Genomic DNA, 18,924 nt, shown 5'->3' on the forward strand with positions numbered 1-18,924 from the left:
CCTGGGGCTGGGCGGGTGAGCGGGTCTCCCTGCAGGCAGGCGGCGCTCCAGCAGCGACCGCAGGCGCCGGTGGCCCAGCCCCGTCAGCGCCGCGAGAAGCAAAGCGAAGGGAGAGGATTGTCCGCGGCAGCGGCGGGGGAGGACTGGGTCCCTCTCCCTGCCGCTGCCGCCGCTGCTCCTGCCGCCGCCTTCCAGCCGCATCATGGCCGCGAAGTCGGACGGCGGGCGGCTGAAGATGAAGAAGGGCAGCGAGGTGGCGTTTACGCCGCTGCAAAACTCGGAACACTCGGGCTCGGTGCAGGCGCTGGCCCCAGGCTTGCCCTCAGCGGCGGCGGGGCCCGGCGGCGGGGAAGACAACGGGGAAGCTGGCGGTGGCTGCTGCAGCTCCGGTGGCGGGAGCCGAGGGGACGGAGGAGGCGGCTGCCGATGCTGCTGTGGCGGCGGCGGTGGCAGGGCGGCCGGCGGTTCGCGGGGCTCGGGCGGAGGCTCGTCGTCGCTGTGCCTGCGGCTGGGCAGGGAGCAGAGGCTCTACTCGCTGTGGGACGGGCTCTGGATCCTGGCCGCCGTGGCCGTCTACTTCGCGGACGTGGGGACGGACCTCTGGCTGGCGGTCGACTACTACCTGCGGGGCGAGCGCTGGTGGTTCGGGCTGACGCTCTTCTTCGTGTTGCTGGGCTCCCTCTCGGTGCAGGTCTTCAGCTTCCGCTGGTTCGTCCACGACTTCAGCACCGAGGACAGCGCCGCTGCGGCTCCCACCTCCTCTTCAGCTGGCGCCGGGCACGCCGAGAGCAAACTGCTGGTGAACAGCGGCTCGGCCGCGGGGGACATGGATGCCGGGGCTCGGCCGGGCACGCCGCAGAGGCAGATGTCCAACGCCAGCAAGAGTAACGCGACCAACAGCAGCAACAGCAGCAGCACCAACGCGACCACCACCGGCGGAGGAGGTGGGGGTGGCGGCAACGGCATCAGGGCCCCCAAGAGCCGGTCCGCCTCCTGCGCCTTTTGCATCTGGCTCATACAGTCCCTCATCCACATCCTGCAGCTGGGACAGATTTGGAGGTAAGGCATAAACGCTCCTCACTGAACCCCCTGCACAGCCACGCTGTACGGAGAAAGGACAGCCTGGGCTTCTGGTGGGTGGGAAGTGTCCCAAATGGCTCAAAGCCTGCTACTTTCCTAGCCAAGCCTAGCACCGAGACACTGGTTTCCTTAATTCATTGGCAAGTTCTTTTTTGGGGGGGGCACATTGCAGGGGATTTTTCCCCCAAGGGCAACTGTATTGTGAAGTATGACTTGAGCTCTCTGTGCTTGTGTGCGTGTGTGTGTAAATGCACACGCTTGAATTAACTGACCTGTCAAGGCAGTAATTCCTTGTGTGTGACTGTGAATGCAGCCAGATAGATTGTGCCTCCAATGGTGCCACACAGAGCTTTTCATGAGTGGTCGAATAAGCACACAATGGAGACATGGCATCCACCCCTCTGTGAGACTGATTTGTTTTACATTGTTAGCCTGCCTGATGTTGATAATGGGTGAGGTCACCCTAAATCCTTAAATGGAAATACTATATCACTAGGAAAATCTGTGCATCTGTTTTAAAAGGAACACATACTAATTCCAGCATCAATTTGGAAACCAGTCAAAGGTGTATCTTTTGTTTGAAATGGACTTGTTTAGACATAAGGTGATCTTTCAGAGAGTGTCACTGGTTGTTTAAAAGTAAGGTGAGAGACACATGGACAGTTGCTTAAGGGTCCCATGAATTTGATGTCTTAATGTGGGCTTATAGAAGAGTACATGCAATAACTTTAGGGAAGCAAAACAATATAAAGGGTCGTAGTTTCAAAATCCTGAATCGGTGTTGCAGGCTGCATATTTACTTTGCATTTATTTCTGAGTAAACATGCACTGGGTTGTGCTTTAAGATGAAGTCTTTAGCAGTCTTTGGTTTTCCCCACAAAATAACTGGTTGTGTGTGAGTGTGCTGAGTGTCTCCATAAGTCATTTTGAGACTATTTTAAATCAAGCAACCAACAAATGTTATAATAAATAGCATTCACTTTGAATAGGAATATGCTATTTATTATTTATTAAGAACATAAGAACGTAAGAACATAAGAAGAGCCTGCTGGATCAGGCCAGTGGCCCATCTAGTCCAGCATCCTGTTCTCACAGTGGCCAACCAGGTGCCTGGGGGAAGCCCGCAAGCAGGACCCGAGTGCAAGAACATTATTATATAAGAATATTGATTACTAGTCAGACAAAAATAGATAAATGTTAATTTAAATTCTGCATTAAACTATTGTACTTTTTAAAAGGCTTCATGTAATATCAGATGTGTGTCTGGATGTGTGTGTTTATGTCTATTTAACCAAGTCAAAACTTAAGAACCTTGATTAAGACTGAAATCCTGAAATGACTGCAAATTTTATTATGGGACTGAATAGGACCAGAGGGTTTGCTTTCCTGTGAAGGACGCTGCAGCTGAGTACATAGCTGCCTGATAGATGAAATATGTAAAAAGTACTAAAACACTTCAGCATAGTGGATTTCCTGAGGCCCTCATCACTTGTTTATTTCTGGTCAGTGCCTTGCTTAATTTTCAAAGCAAGTGTTTTTAACAATTTATTCAAAATTGAGGTGGAATGGCTGCAGTGATTTTTAACTGTTAGCTGCTATTTGATTTTTAAAGTATATCTGAACCTAGATACAGCACTACATCAAAAGTAACAAACAATAGAGCTTACCATTGATGGTAATCTTGGAGTTTGTAGCCTTGTGACTGGAAGGCGTGTTTCAATAAATATTTGTGTTCAGGGAGATATAATATTTCTGAATGAAGAGAATATTTATAAAATTCTGCTATTGTGCTAAACATATGCGACCCCCGAGCTTTATGCTCCCAGGCATTTTAATTTTCTTAACCATTTTAATCTTTTAATCATATTTTTAATTTTTGTCGTATTGTGTTTTTGTAGTGTTTTTTGTTGTTTGTTTGTATATGTTTTTATGATTTTTATTATGATATATTGTATTTTATCTTGTTTGTTCACCGCCCTGAGAGCTATTCTGCTAAGGGCGGTATATAAATTGAAATAATAAATAAATAAATAAATAAATACAGAAAATTCTTATTCTAAAATGACATCCACTTCTCTTTCCATTATTTCTCTGTAGTTTGGACAAATTTCTTTTTAAAAAAACACCAAAAACTGGCCACACCCTGTGTTCACATACTTCAGTAGAGGCATGACTGTAATCCAGATAATTGATTTAAAAATGTGTGTGTGTGGGGAGAAACAGCTATATCAGCTTGGTGAGTGCCAAGCGGTTCAGCAATCTTTGAAATATGGCTGTTGTTTGGGACATCATGCTAAGATCAGGGCTTCCATATGAGAATTTCTGAAATAAAGGATGCTCTAGAGCTAAGGTATCTATACTGTACAGTAGGGGTGGGGAACTGGATCCAGCCAATGGCACAGATCCAGAACTCCCTCACCTCTGTGGCCCATTTTGACAGGTGGTTGGGGCTGCCACCTATAAATCAACTGACATAACCAGGACTTTAAAGGAAATAATCAGGAGTGTCCCCTAAATGTGGTCCTGATTCTTCCTTCCTTTCTTTGCAGGCATAGCTTGAATTCAAGTAGTGGTTGCAAAGGCACAATCTTCTTTTAAATCTACCATTTGAAATCAAGCTGCACCTGCATAGGAAAATTTTTCCTTTGCAACAGGCTACTTGAATTCAAGTAGAATGGTTACAAAGGAAACATGTTCCTTTCCATCACTGGCTTGAAGTCAAGCTGTGCCTGCAAAGGAAGCTCTTTTGCATCTCTGGTTTGAATTCAAGTCAGGGTCACTGAAATAAGTTCAGGAATACTTTTTGAATTTGGTGCCTTTTCCTGGCCTGTACAAGGTGACAGCAAAATGTATCACATTAAAAAAGCACTGACTTTTGCTGCAAGGAAAAAATACAGAGTGCACTTTGAATGCACTCCTGATTTTTCTGTTCCTCTAGCCACACACTGAAGTTTGAAGCCACACCCTGAACTTTCCCGTGCCTGATGTCATATAAGATATCAGCTCTGGGAAAGGTTAGCCCAAAATGACATGGTGGGCCAACCTCCAAGGCTGGTGGATCTAATTCAGCCCATGGGCTGAACGTTTCCCACCATGTTTGTAGAGTACTAAGAAGATGACATTATTGTTGAATGCTAAGATAGAAAATGCAACATGCAGCCTTTGAGACACTTTAGCATTCCCTTCTCAGTCTTAGTATGACCTCTGCTTTTATTTTAAAAATGAGTTCTACATCGGTTGTTACTTTTTCTGCTATGAGAATTCTTTTTTCAAAAATAATAAGTGCATGTTTGCACACTATAGAATTTTGATACATGCATTGTTTGCACTTTTTCCACTGCAGATGGGTATTAATAGTTGTTAAAACATTAACATGAAAAGCAGACAGAGTTGTTGTTAGGCAGAAAAAATAATGGTAATATGTGGCTATGGATCAAAAGCAGATATTCATTTTCATTTTAACATTTCATTATTTTTAAGTGTATTCTGTATTGCAGGATATGAGTGACTAAAAGGTCTACAAAATGAACAGAATACTTTATTGGATCCTGTTTTAGTAAAACATTTGGGAATCATTGCTAAGAATATTAGTAGCCATGTAAATATGTTGGAAAACTAAGCAGCAACTTTTGTATTGAATATATTTAATATACACAGTTACACTATTGTGACATACTGTATGTGGGTGGAAGTCCTATGCACATCTATTTCTCATTTGGACATTGATTTGATGTTTACTGGAGCTGGAGATTTTTTTCCCTCTGGCCACACTTGGTAAAGTTAATAATAGCTCTAGTGAAGTAACAGTTTGTCACTTCTCTGTTCTGAGGTTGGCAGTGGTATTTCTGCATTTTTCCTGCTGAGATTTCCTGGCTTTAGTAGTAGGGCTGGATGTTAAGTAGTTTACTGAATGGTGCTATTGGTCATTAAGAGAGAATGGAAAAGGAAGAACATCAACAATGATAGCAAGAGTATGGATATTTCCTAACAGTGACATAGGTCATCTGTCCCATCATCTTAATGTAACTGGAAGTCTGGAAATTGCTGAGGATGTGGAGAAAAGTACCTTGCACTAACTTCATTAACAACTTGGGAGAGCACCACTGGGCAGTTAGGTGGTTCTCTGACAGGCATCTAGTAACAATCATCTGGCACAGGAAAACTCATCTTTACTAGTAACTGTGAGGAGTCAGGAATCATGCAATTGACATACATGCAAATGTATGTTTGCTGGTTGACTACTAGTCCCTAGTGGAGTATCCACTGCCAACATCTTGCTTGCACAGTGCTGACTGAGATACTGCATGCCTCCACTGTCACCTCCTGACAGTTACCAGAAAAGGACAGAATTTTCCCTCCCATCTTGATTGCCCTGCAGTGGTAGCTATCTTCCAGTATGGAATGTGTGAATCCCTTTCTCACCACCTCACACATAGACTGAATTCCACTACCATTGCTTTGTCCTATGCTGCATAAAAGTAATTTTTACAGTCCTCCTTAATTTTCTTCCCTATGCAGTAAATTATATGTTGTTTCTGCACTTTCATCTCACCTACATTTAAATATCTTCATTACATTTTCATTATGTAAGAAATAATTTTTAAGCACTCCCTATTTTAATCTTACTCAAACCAATTTATTTGGTTAAATCCATGGCCTGGCCTCTTTTTTGTTGGAAGGATGGACCTTTGCATAACTGAAGAGTTGGCAAAGTATAGGTGATCTGTTGCCATACTAGCTAATGCCATACTAGAGATGTTGTTTGGAAGCAATAATGTCAGCACAACTTACACCACATCATTGCACTATGAATAAAATACCCTTTTTTATAGAAAGCATTTATCAATTTGCCACAATAGGAGGGGGTTTAGTTCAGGGGCACACTTGAAGCGCCAGAACACCCCAAATTTGTGCATAAATGTGAATTTGGAAATTTTCTCTGACATCTCTAGCTGCTGCTGCAGGAGGCTTATGTTGCAATTATTGTAACTAGAGACAGAAAGATGAATGGGGGGAAGACAGAATATATGTCTTTCTTCCATACTTTTTTTTTGTCTTTCTTCCCCAGAGAGTTACACCTTGCTGGTACTTTGGTATATTTGCCCTCTCATAATCTTTCTATAAAATATGGAAGTCATTCCTAATTATAGCATTTATGGAGCCACTGAATTGTTGGAAGCCATTTATTCTTGATAATACAACTAAGTTCAAATTTTCTTTGCAAATATAAATACTATTGTTGAAAATAGTTATATATTATTTTTAATTAAAGCATGCTAATTGCAAATTAATGGGGGTTTTAATGCTACATGCACAGGGTGATGCTGTTACAAAGCTATTTAAAATGATTAAAATCAACTTTTTACTAGAAAGCATGGAAAGTGATGCCTGCCACTAAAGGCACATGATTTATGCATAATAATTAAATTTGCCTTCTTTGTGTTTTGCCTCTCATTTCTACAAATGTTCGAATGCTGAACTCTGCCACAGAATGCACACATGAAAAGTCAAGATGGGTCTTAGAGGTGATCAGGGAATCCATGTTCGTATTATAATCCGAATACTGGTTATTGTCAGACAGTTGCTTTGCTTCCACCAGGAATCAGATTATAGCACCTTATGGGTAGTGATTTTACTGTTTATTCTTTATCATTCCCTTCCCATGGAATTTTACTCTATAAAGACACAGGTATGGATATTTTGCCATATATTTGCTTGTTGTATTAAATGTATATGTACATAGAAGCAACAGTCATTTAACTCACATCTTCTGTATGCTATAATAGATTTACTGGAAATGAGAATCTAGCTTATAAATGTGCTTTCAGCAAGATTGCCAGAAGAAGCAGTTATTTTGATGAAGATTCTGGGAAGCACAGCATGAGCAATGATGTCATTTGGGACTATTCAAATAGTGAAGGCAGGTGGAGGCATCTCCCTGTCTTATGGGAAGGAGGAAAGATGTGGATTTCTACATCTGATTTATACCCATTCTGATTTCGGCTCCTATCAAATGCAAGTAATTTTTCACAGAATCATAGAGTTGGAAGGAACTTGAAAAGTCATCCAGTTCAACCCTGGATGTATAATGTATAATGCAACCGTAGCATCCCTGACAGATGTTTATCTAGTCTATGCTTAAGCAGCTCCAGCAAAGAAGAGTCCATCACCTTGTGAGGCAGTCTGTTCCACTGTCAAATAGCTCTCACTGTAAGCAAAAAATCTGCTTCTCTGCAATTTCCACCTATTGGTTCTAGTCCTGCCTTCTGGAGCAGCAAAAGTATATTTTACTACCATATAATAGAACCAGAAAATGCTTTCGCTTCTAAGCCTAGTCCTGAAGCAGGAATCTCACTTCCTCTCTCTATTCTTTTGAGGGAGGGAAACATATCTGCAAAAAGCCAGATCTCAAATGGTTCCAGTATAACTCTGAGGAGAGGTGTATGTGAACTGTGGAGAGAACATTACAAAGTCCACCTGAGTGTGGAATTTATTTATTTATACATGCATTCTCAAGATAGCTTCTGTACAACAACAGTAACAAGAACTAGCTGAACATAGTACATACAGGGGCTTTGAGTACCAGGTCTGCCACTCATTCAAGTCAAGTTTTATTTCATTTTATTTTAAAAAAAATATATTAAAACTTTTCAAAATACAGTAACAAACAGTAATGACATCAAGGCCTTGAGTACAAAGGCGTACTGGAAGAGACAAACGTCAGCAAGACCCATAACAAAATAGGCCTGACATGAGGAAAGGGAGCTAATAGAGGGGCACCATTTGTACGATTAAGTAAAATACCCAATAAAATAAGAAGTCCTAAAGAGGAAAAGGAAAGGGGGAATTACATGTAAAAGCATATATATATAAAGGGGGAAATGGGTAGGGGAAAAGTGGAGAATAAAAAACAGTATGTAGCGCTGGGAGGTCACAGATATTTCCAGATAAACTTGTGCTTTCCTGGAAGAAATGACATGAGTTGATGTTCATTCAAATGGGTCACAAATGTCCACCATATAGCCACAAAGTCCTCTGGTTCAGCATGCCCTCGAAGCACTTTCAAGTGATGAGTACGTTTCTCAGCAATTGCAATACTCAAAGACTTTTAAAACCACCTACCCAATGTAGAAACTGTGGCATTCTTCCAGCCATGAGTGAAGCAGAAGGCTACCAAAAAGTACGTGATGGGTGAGAGGCTTTAGAGGAAGGTTAGCAGTGGCCACAGAGAACAATGAAAGTAATCACAGCTTTGGATGAGATACTATATACACACAGTAATACTAATTTCATTCAGATCTGTAATCCACAAAGAGGGCACATGAGGGCTGGACCACCATATATACAAACAGGTGCCTAGAGAACCACATTGCTGCCAGCAATGGTGATTTTTCAAGTTCTATATGCATGCTATCTGTACTGGCATGTAATACCATCTATGGATAGTTTTTAGCAAGTTCTCCCTAACACTGGCCGAAAAAAAGGAAAAAGGATTCCAGGATGCTATGTCTAATTCCTCACAGCTGCAGGGGTGAGATTGTGCTGGGACTATCAAGGGCCAAGCATTTCCACCTGCCTTGCCCCTTCACCTGTTCTTTCTGATACTTCCTGGGTTGTGACATCACAAGACTATGTAAATATATTATCCAGGTTCTGTTGGTGTTTATTTAATAATAAAGGTAAAGATGTCCCCGCACTTATAGTGCGAGTCATTTCTGACTCTTAGGGTGACGTCTTGCGACGTTTACTAGGCAGACCATATATATGGGGTGGGATTGCCAGTTCCGTCTCCGGCCTTTCTTTACCCCCCAGCGTATGCCGGGTACTCATTTTACCAACCACGGATGGATGGAAGGCTGAGTGGACCTCGGCCCCTTTTACCGGAGATTCAACTTCCTCCTTCCGTTGGAATCGAACTCTGGCCGTGAGCAGAGCTTCGGCTGTGTTACCGCTGCTTACCACTCTGCGCCACGGAGGATCTTATTTGATAATATTTGTCCTTTTTTAGTAAGTCGAGAGGGGATGGGTAAAATGGAATGTTAGGGAGTAAGTGTTTGGCATGAATGGTTCTGATAGGGTGTTGGATTCTCTGGTTGGGAGGAGGGAATGAGTGAGGGATTGTTTTTAAAATATACTGGAGGCTTTGTCAGTTAGTAGCGGGTTGGTTTTATTTGGTGGTTTCGACAGTTAGATGAGAAGTTGGGGTAGGGGGTGGAAGTTGGCCTGGGAAGGATAGAGATCTAGCTATAGTGATATATTGTATCAGAGCTTATTTCTATTGTTAATGTATAAAAATGCTCATATGTAAAAAATAAAGTATTGTTTTGTTTTATATCGTTCCATACTCATGCCTGTGCTTGGTTACTGTATACCAAACAATAATATCAGTTAGGGAGGTGGTTTAAAAACAAATGGTACTTAATCTGATACTCAAAATCTACAGTGTGTCTTGGCAAGTACTATAGAAAGTGTTTCATATGGAAACTGGTGGTAGTCTTATACCAGAGGTATCCCTTAAAGGAAAGGTTTGCCTCACATGCAGCCTAGCAATAAATATAATCATAGTGGGTTTGGGGTATCCTGGAACACCAAGAGATAAGGGTGAGGTACTGTGGAGTGCCCAGGGTGCGTACAAAAAGTATTGCACATAAGTGGGAGCAGATGAACAGCCTCTGTACATGTGTAAAAGGTAGATTTTTCTGTGTGTAATCACCCTCATCTGCCGCAGGAAGGCAGGGATAGGTGGGTGGGGATGTCACAGTGGTCCAAATCAAATTCCAAGATGCTATGTCTAATGCCTCACAGCTGCAGGGGTGAGATTGTGCTGTGGCCATCAAGGGGCAAAGTTTTCCACCTATCTGACCCCTTCACCCTTGCTCTTTCTGATTTCTTTCTGGGGACTGCCCTTTACCAGGAAGATGAATGTATTTGACTTTTAGTTGTTGCTTTTTTAAAATGTTAAGATGTTGTCCTAAATTGTTGTAAAGTGTAGTGTTCTTTCCTTACTTGTATTTTATATTTGTATGTGTCCTTTGTGAGCTGCCTTGGGGGGATTTTGGCCAAAAGGTGGCATAGAAATAAACCATAACACAACACCCAAATCCATCTCCCACATTGTCCATCAGCTTGTATAAGGGGGGAACATAGTTGCAAGCAATTTAGTATAAAGCCAAGACAAGTATTTTATTTTTTTATTTTGAAACCTTATATTTGGCCTAATTGTGAGGAAACTGAAGGCAGCCAGCAAACTCAAGGATCACAACAATATTACAATACATACATACATTACCAATCCCCATTCCAACTTGCATAATAAAATCAAGATATTAACATATAAAACCAAAACTACAATACAAATTCCAAAACAACCACCAGAACAAAAGCATCAAAGGTAAACCAGAAAAAGAAAAATGATCAGCCACATTCCTTTGTAAACAGCCACTTTTTTTACCAGCTGCCTAAAATAGTACAGTGATTGGGCCTGGTGCATCTCACTTGGCAATGTGTTCCACAGGAGGGGTGGGGAACCTTTTTCACTCTGAGGGCCACTTTATCTTCTGGGCAGTCTTCAGTGGGCTGCATGCCAGTGGTGGGCAGGGACAGAGACAAAACTGGGTGAAGTAACCAGTGAAGATGAAACAGGAGGGTTGGCAGCTGGAACACAGATGGTGTAAATCTCAGTCCAAATCTGACTGAACACAGGTAAGGTTGCACCATAATGCCTACCACAAAGCAGTGATGGTGGCGAAGAAACCCTATCTCTCCACTACCATTGCATCAGCAAGCAGCCATTCAGCAGAGATTTTCCAAGTGTTGAATGGGCATTTGTCATCTGGCCAAGAGAGTGTTGCTCTGACACCCTCAGAGGCCTGCTGTGACAACTTTGCAAGGCACTTTAGGGACAAAATTTCTCAGATGTGGACAGAGTTGGATGCCACAAAGCATGTCCAATGGAGGCATCCAGAGCATTGTCTATTCCATCTGTACTGGATCAGTTTAAATTATTGTAGCCTGGGATGTGGATAAGCTATTTGAAGAAGTGTGGCCAGCCACCTGCCCCTTGCCCATCTTGGCTTCTTAGAACTAGCCACAAGGGTTTCACTGGGTAGGTTCAGGGAGTGATTAATGCATCACTGGAGGAGGGGGAGGTACCATCTGCCTTGAAGGAGGTGGTGGTGCATCACGTCCTTAAGACCTCCCTGGACCCAGAAGTGTTAAACTAGTATCGCCCAGTGCCAAATATCCCCTTTCTGGGGAAAGTGCTTGAGAAGTTGTTGGCAGTATAGCTTCAAGCATGCTTGGAGGAAACTGTTTAATTAGATCCATTCCAGTCATGGCACTGAAACTGCCTTGATTGCCCTGGTTGATGACATCTATTGGGAGAGAGATAGGGGAAGTGCTTCTTTGATCAATCTCCTTGATCTCTAGGCGGCTTTTTATACTGTTGACCACGGTATCCTTCTGGAACATCTCAGGGAGGTGGGGATAGGGGGCACTGTGCTTCAGTGGTTCTGCTCATACCTCTAGGACTGCTTCTAAAAAGTAGTTTAGGGAGGCTACTGTTTGGCACCATAGGAGCTGTCCTGTGGTGTTCCACAGAGTTCCACCTTGTCCCCCATGCTATTTAACATCTATATGAAGCTGCTGGGAACTGTTATCAGATTTGGAGTGAGGTGTCATCAATATGCAGATGACACCCAGCTCTATCTCTCTGTTCCAACTTAATTGGGAGATGCAGTTGAGGTGTTGAATCAGTGCTTGGAAGCAGTGGTGGGCTGGATGTGGCACAAAAAATTGAGGCTGAATCCTGAAAAGACAGAGGTGTTATGTGTTCAGAGTTCTCATGTCTGGGAGGTGGGGAGATGGTCTGTTCTGAGAGGATTGCACTCACCTTGAAGGAGTAGATCTGCAGCTTGGAGGTACTCCTGGATCCAACACTGTCTCTGGTGGCTCAGGTGGCCTCAATGGCTAGGAGTGCCTTTTTCCAGCTCTGCCCAGTTCACCAGCTTCAGCCCCTATTTGACAGAGATGGCTTGGCCACAGTATACCATGGTCTGTCTGTCTGTCTGAGAGCTTGGAAAAGTTACTTTTTGAACTACAACTCCCATAAGCCCAACCCAGTGGCCATGCTGGGTAGGGCTGATGGGAGTTGTAGTTCAAAGAAGTAACTTTTCCAAGCTCTGCTCTGTCTGTCTATCTATCTATCTATCTATCTATCTATCTATCTATCTATCTATCTATCTATCTATCTATCTATCTATCTATCTATCTATCTATCTATCTATCTATCTATCTATCTATCTATCTATCTATCTATCTATCTATCTATCTATCTATCTATCTATCTATCTATCTATCTATCTATCTGTCTATCTATCTATCTAATCTATCTAATCTATCTATCTATTCTCCCACCTTTCCTCCCAGAAGGAGCCCAGGGCAGAAAATCCAGATTGGATTATTGCATTGCGCTCTACATGGGGCTGCCCTTGAAGATGACTTGGAAGCTTCAACTAGTCCAAAGTGCAGCACCCAGATTACTGGCTGGGGTTACCTTTAGATCTCGTATATTCCCTGTTTTAAAAAAGCTGCATTGGTTGCCATTTCATTTCCTGCACCAATTCAAGGTGCTCATGCTAGTATTTGAAGCTCTAAACAACTTAGGTCCCAAATATCTGAAAGACTGCCTCCTACCCTACAGACCCTCTTGGGTGTTGAGATCAGCAGAGGTGGCCCTTTTGGTAGGTCCGCCACCCTCGGAAGCTTGGGGGGGGGTCCCAGGACAGAGCATTTTCTGTTGCAGCTCCTGAGTTGTGCAACTACCTCCCCAATGAGGTGTGTCTGGCAACTTCGCTGTATAGTTTTAGGCAAATGCTGAAGACACATCTCTTTACCCTGGCCTTTAACACCTGAGACATATATTTTTATATGCTATTTTGTGATTAGGTTGTTTTTGATTGTTTTAAAATGGTTGTAGCCCATGCTGGGACCTTTGGGTGAAGGGGAGGTGATGGTGATGATGATGATGATGATTTTACCATTGCCCAATAGGCTAGTTTCTACACATACCCCTCAAGGCAAAGTGATAGTCCAGATGTTGTATGGGGTTGAGATCTGGGGGTGGGACGAGAAGGTCATAGCCCAATTGGAAGTAGTCCAAAATAACTTTATAAGGAAGATCTTGGGCCTCCCCCAGGGTACCCCTGCTGCCTATTTAAGGATGGAGGTAGGACTACCTTCCATCGCTGTTAGAGTACATCTTGCATTGTTGGGCCACTATAGGAAATTAGAAAACCTCCAAGAATCCCATCTTGCCAAACTCTGTTTACTCCATGACACAGCTGGAAACCAGTGGACCAAATTTTTGTCACCCATTTTACAAACATATTCCTTACCATCTCTGGGAGAACTTAGTATGTGGAACAGAGAAAATATTAGAGACTGGCTTTTTGAAAAGGATGCTAACAAAGACACAATGGCGATACAATCGTCCAAATTTTCAACTTGGTACTATCATTATAAAAACCACAGAAGTCTTTCTCAATATCTGGTTAACATAACCAATGTGCCACTGAGAAGGGCTTTAACATCCCTTCGCCTGCAGACCATGCCCTCTGCATATCTTGAAGGGAGGTTTCGTAAGCTCCCTGTCGAACAACGCCTCTGTCCTTGTGGCGTTGGTCAAGTGGAGGATGTTATCCATTATGTCCTCCACTGTCCAATTTACAATGTGATCAGGCCCAAATTACTAATGGTGGATGAACTTAAGGGTTCTGATGTCGAAAAACTGAACTATCTTCTTGCAGATGTGTTTCCGACTGTTAGCAACCAAGTCGCTACTTTTGCCCTGCTCTCACTCAAACTTAGAAAGAAATACTTAAGTTCTTAGTTGTAGCACTGGTTTTAGCTTGTTGTAATCCTTTTTTCCTATATTTAATGTTTTTTCATTATCTTATTGTATAATTTTATTTTATTGCTTGAATGTTGTTGTATTTTATAGTATGTTATTGTATGTTTATGTTATGACTTGTGGTTACAACATTAAACTTTACTTACTACCCCTCTTTGTCTTCAGAGAAGTAAGAGGCATTATAGGGTTCAAGGGCACATCCTAACCAGGCAAAAACACTTGAGCTATAACACAAGGGCCATTGTGGAGTGTCACCTGGGGACAGTTCTGAGGGCCAGATGGAGAAGCCTGGAAGACTGCATTTGGCCCCTGGGCCTAAAGTTCTCCACCCCTGTTCCATAGGATGGGCATCACTATAGAAAATGCCCTATCCCTGGTTACCACCAGCCATGTCTCAAAGGTGAGGGATCTAGAACGGCCTCAGATTATGATTGGAGCATGTGGAGAGGAATATATGAAGAAGGTGGTCCTTACGGAATCCCGGTCCCAAGCTGTTTAGGTCTTCTTTGATGCTTCTGCTGGTGCATAAGCAACTCCTCCTGGCACTGTTGCTTTTTTTTTTACACAACGGCAGCTAGTAAGAAAGGTATTCTCTCTTTCTCATATAATCCTATTCTCTTACATTCCTATGAGCTTAAAATAATGTGTTTATAGGCTGAAGCCATCCTATGAAATGAATAATTCTCTTATGCCCACAAGAAAATCATATATGCATATGAATACACATGGGTTTGCATTAAGGTGAATGTCTGAATCAATCTAAAAATAGATTAAATAAAATAAGACATACAGTGATCCATGATTTATGTTATGCATGCTTCCTGTCCTTTCTCATGGCCCTATAAGTTCTCTTAGTTCCCATTTCATCTCTCCTCAGTCAGTCCGTGCAGTTCTAATTCTAATGTACAAGAAGAATCAGCATACTTCCCCAGTCAAAAGATATTATATGATTATTTGCAGAACTTTTGTGTGAATAGTGTTTAATTGAGATTTCTAGTAAATGTAACAACAAACAAGTAAAACAACAAAGTACAATAAACATGTCATTCTATATAAAACAGAAAAAGTACATTCAGCAACAGAAGCTTTATATATAAAATAGAAACAGTACCAGAAAGCAGAATAATAGAATTAAAAAGCAGGGTACACATCCCACCAAAAGGAAATTAATGATGAGGGTGGTCTCACTTCTGCCCCATCTTCGATAGCATAACATAAAAAGGGATACCATAAATTTATCGGAAGATGTCTCCCCACAAGCTTTTTTTCGCTCTTAATTTTTCATCTAGTACAAGTTGCTGAAGTCTGGTAAACCAATTTTTTATCGATAAATGTTCTACCTCCTTCCAATTTTTCGCTATTTCAAGCCTCACTGCAAGTGAGCCGCCTTGAGGGCCTTTGGCCTTTGGCCAAAAGGTGGCATAGAAATAGAATAAATAAGTAAGTAAGTAAGTAGAAATCTGGACAGGAGAGACATCTGAGTTTTAGGAACAATGGGACCCCCTTTTAAGATGTGCCAAGACCGGATCCAGGATAATTGTAGCTTTAAGAACTTTACTAGCAATTTGAAAAACATCACTCCAGAATTGTCTCACTTTATTACAGTCCCACCATAAATGTAGGAAAGAGCCACAGATCAGGCATCCCCCCCAGCGCAGAGGGGAGAGGAAGGAGTTGACATAGTTCAGTTTGACCAGAGTGAGGTGCCACTGCTGTATAACTTTCAAAGCATTTTCTTTTATGAGGGCTGAGGTGGCTCTTGAGTGTGGGCCTACCCATATATCACTCCATTCCTCTTCTGTGATTTCCCTCCCCAGATCTTTAGCCCAAGCTTTACATGCCGAATTTTCTTTTCCATATTTAAACTCTAATAGGAGGCTATAAATTACAGAGAGAGCGCCTTTTTGGCTAGAAGTTCCCTATTTACACAGGGCTTCATAGGATGTCAAAGAACGTGGCAAACCTTCTGCTTTGTAAATTGTGTTTATAAAGGAGGATACTTGTAAGATCCATTGCCAGTTGACTCTTAACCCAGAGAGACTTTTTCTAATTTTGATTTGTAAAGGACGTCCTCCATCAAACAGATCTCACATCATTAGCACTCCTCTCTGCTCCCAACCTTCAAATTGCCTCAATGTGACAAAATTTGTGGTGATCTAGGAATGGAAGAAGAGGGTATGGCAGCACTAGTTTGCGGACCCATTGAGTCCAGATTTTCAAGGTGGCATTCAAGAAAGGGTATGTGATTGAGGAAAGAGCACATTTAGACAGTGGTAACAAAGGGAGTGATCTTGTTGATGGGCATTTCACTTCCGAAGTAATTTCCATTGAAATCCAGGGCATACTTAGATCAAATCATTTGAGCTAGTTGTTTAATCTGTGTTGCTTCGTAATATAGTTGCAGATTTGGCATGCCAAAACCTCCCTTATTACTCGGGCGATGCAGAACTTCTTAACTTAAGTGTGAACGTTTACCACCGTTACAAAAAGAGTCAAACATTTGTTGCCATTTCTGTAGGAGTGTCTCAGGGAGATAAATGCGGAGAGTTTGGAAGAAGAAGAGGAATTTGGGCAGAGTGGCAATTTTCACTGCAGTCATTCTGCCAAGCCAAGAAAGGGAATTTTTCCAAGAATAAAGTTCAGTTTTAATAGTTCATATTAATGGATCAAAGTTACGCTTTTTTAATTGTTTTAAGTCTTTGGTAATAGCTACCCCTAGATATTTAAAGCCACCAAACACCAGTGGGAGAGCAAATACATCACTCAAGTGAGCCTGTGCTTGTAAGAGGAAATTGATGTAAAAAAGTTCTGACTTTCTATAGTTGATCTCTAACCCTACCACTTCTTTCAAATTAGCTAAATGGGTTTGCAACTGTGGGAGCACATCATTAGGTTCTTGTAAAAATAGGAGTACGTCGTCCACGAAGAGGTTGATAAGGTGCTCTTGGCCATTAATAACCAAACTTTTAATGTTAGGGTCTGCTCTAAGCTTATTGGCCAGTACTTCTATTGCAATTGCAAATAATATAGGCGATAAAGGGCATATCTGCTCGGAGCCTCTTGTTAAATTAATAAAAGGGGAATCAAATGCATTGATATGAATTGCTCTTGGGAACCAGAATAAAAATAATGAATGACATTAAGGAAGTAAGGACCAAAATTTAACTTAGTTAATATGCAGAGTAGGAAAGACCATTCAAGATTATCAAAGGCTTTGAAAGCATCTAGGGACAGTAGAGCAAGAGGAGTACCTCTTCGTGAATTATGATGGACAATATTAAGAACCCGTCTTACAGCATCTGAAAGTTGCCGTTTAGGAATAAAACCTGTCTGATCAGAGCAAATGTATCTAGAGATAAAGACATTTAGTCTCTGAGCATTATCAAAGTACATAGCTTAGCATCTTGATTCAGGAGCTTTTGGGTGATAGGACCCCAGAGAACACAGATATTTATGAGGTTTAGGGATGACAACTATTCTAGCTTGTTTCTAGGTCTCTGGGATCCTAGCTCCCTTCATAATTCCATTCATCAGAGCTTGTAGATGAGATCATAAATATCTTATAAAATTCTGCACCAAAGTCATCAAGACCTGGAGTCTTTCCATTTTTCAGATGTTTTATAGTGACTTCTATTTCTTCAGAAAGAATAGAACTATTTAAGTATTCTCTGTGCGCCAGGCTCAACGGGGGAATTTGAAGGTCTGTTAAAAATGTGCCAACAAAAATCTTCCATTGAGTCTGTACCATACAGATTAGTGTAAAAATCGGCAAATGCAGAACTAATATCAATCATGGTACAACATTTGTTGCCTTCGCGAGACAGCACAGTAGAAAGAACATTTCTCAGTCTCCGTTGCATACTGCATTGGCTAAGAGCTTAGAGTTCTTGTTTCCAAATTCAAACTATCACTATTTTGTATAAATGAGAGACTTATGAATAGTGTCTATGTCATAAACCTGTAGCTCTGTACATTTTGCTGTTAGCTTCCGGTATATCTTAGTGCCACCTTTGTTTTTATGGGTGTTTCAAGGGCAGAGATTTCTGCAATTAGAGCTGTTCTAGCAGTTTCCTGCTGTTGTTGTTTTTTTAGTATGGAAGCTTCTTAAATACACAACCCTCTCATTATTCTCATAGCATCCCACACTGTCACCTGGGTGAGATTGGGGAAGATGTTGAGCTTAAAATATTCAGAGAGCAACTCCTTAGCCAAATTTCTTTGGTGTAGGAGGGTTGTATTAAGTCTCCAGGCAGTAGTGCGGGAGCCATTTTGCCTCAAATTTACCACCAGTGAGAGAAAGGCATGATCAGAGATTAGAAATGGACCAATATCTGAATCAACAACAGCAGGGAGCAGCGTTTTGGAGATCAGCAACATATCTATGCGTGAGTAAGCCTTATGGCTTTTTGAGTAAAAAGAGTAATTGAGTTCTTTTGGGTTATTTATTTATTTATTTATTGCACTTGTATACCGCCCCATAGCCGAAGCTCTCTGGACGGTTTACAGCAATCAAAAACATTAAAGCAAATATACAATTGAAAACACATATTTTAAAAACAATTGAAAACACAATTTTAATGGGACATACTAAAATGCCTGGAAGAAGAGGAAAGTCTTGACCTGGTGCCAAAAAGATAACAGTGTTGGGGCCAGGTGCTCCTCGTCACTTTAAATCATTCCATAATTTGGGGGCCACCACTGAGAGGCCTCTTCCTTGTTGCCACCCTCCGAGTTTCCCTTGGAGTAGGCACCCAGAGGAGGGCCTTTGATCTTGAACGTAGTGTATTTATTTTTATTTTATTTTTATTTAATTAAGCTTATATACCGCCCGACTAGCAACAGCTCTCTGGGCGGTGAACATTAAAAATACAATAAAAATAACACAAAACTGTACACAAAACTGTACAGTCTAAAATCAAAATATAATAATTTAG

The 18,924-nt window shown here is 41.7% G+C and overlaps 1 protein-coding gene across 1 annotated transcript in view; it reads left to right on the top strand.

The window, feature by feature from the left end:
* The first annotated feature begins 202 nt into the window (after positions 1-202).
* XKR4 (XK related 4) overlaps positions 203-18,924 on the top strand; it is a 297,272-nt gene continuing 278,550 nt past the window's right edge. The window contains exon 1 of the mRNA XM_061601530.1: positions 203-1,059. Coding sequence (XP_061457514.1) covers positions 203-1,059 — 857 coding nt within the window. The remainder of the gene's footprint in view (positions 1,060-18,924) is intronic.

Source organism: Rhineura floridana, chromosome 1 (assembly GCF_030035675.1).
Source record: "Rhineura floridana isolate rRhiFlo1 chromosome 1, rRhiFlo1.hap2, whole genome shotgun sequence".
In the NCBI taxonomy this organism is placed as follows: domain Eukaryota; kingdom Metazoa; phylum Chordata; class Lepidosauria; order Squamata; family Rhineuridae; genus Rhineura; species Rhineura floridana.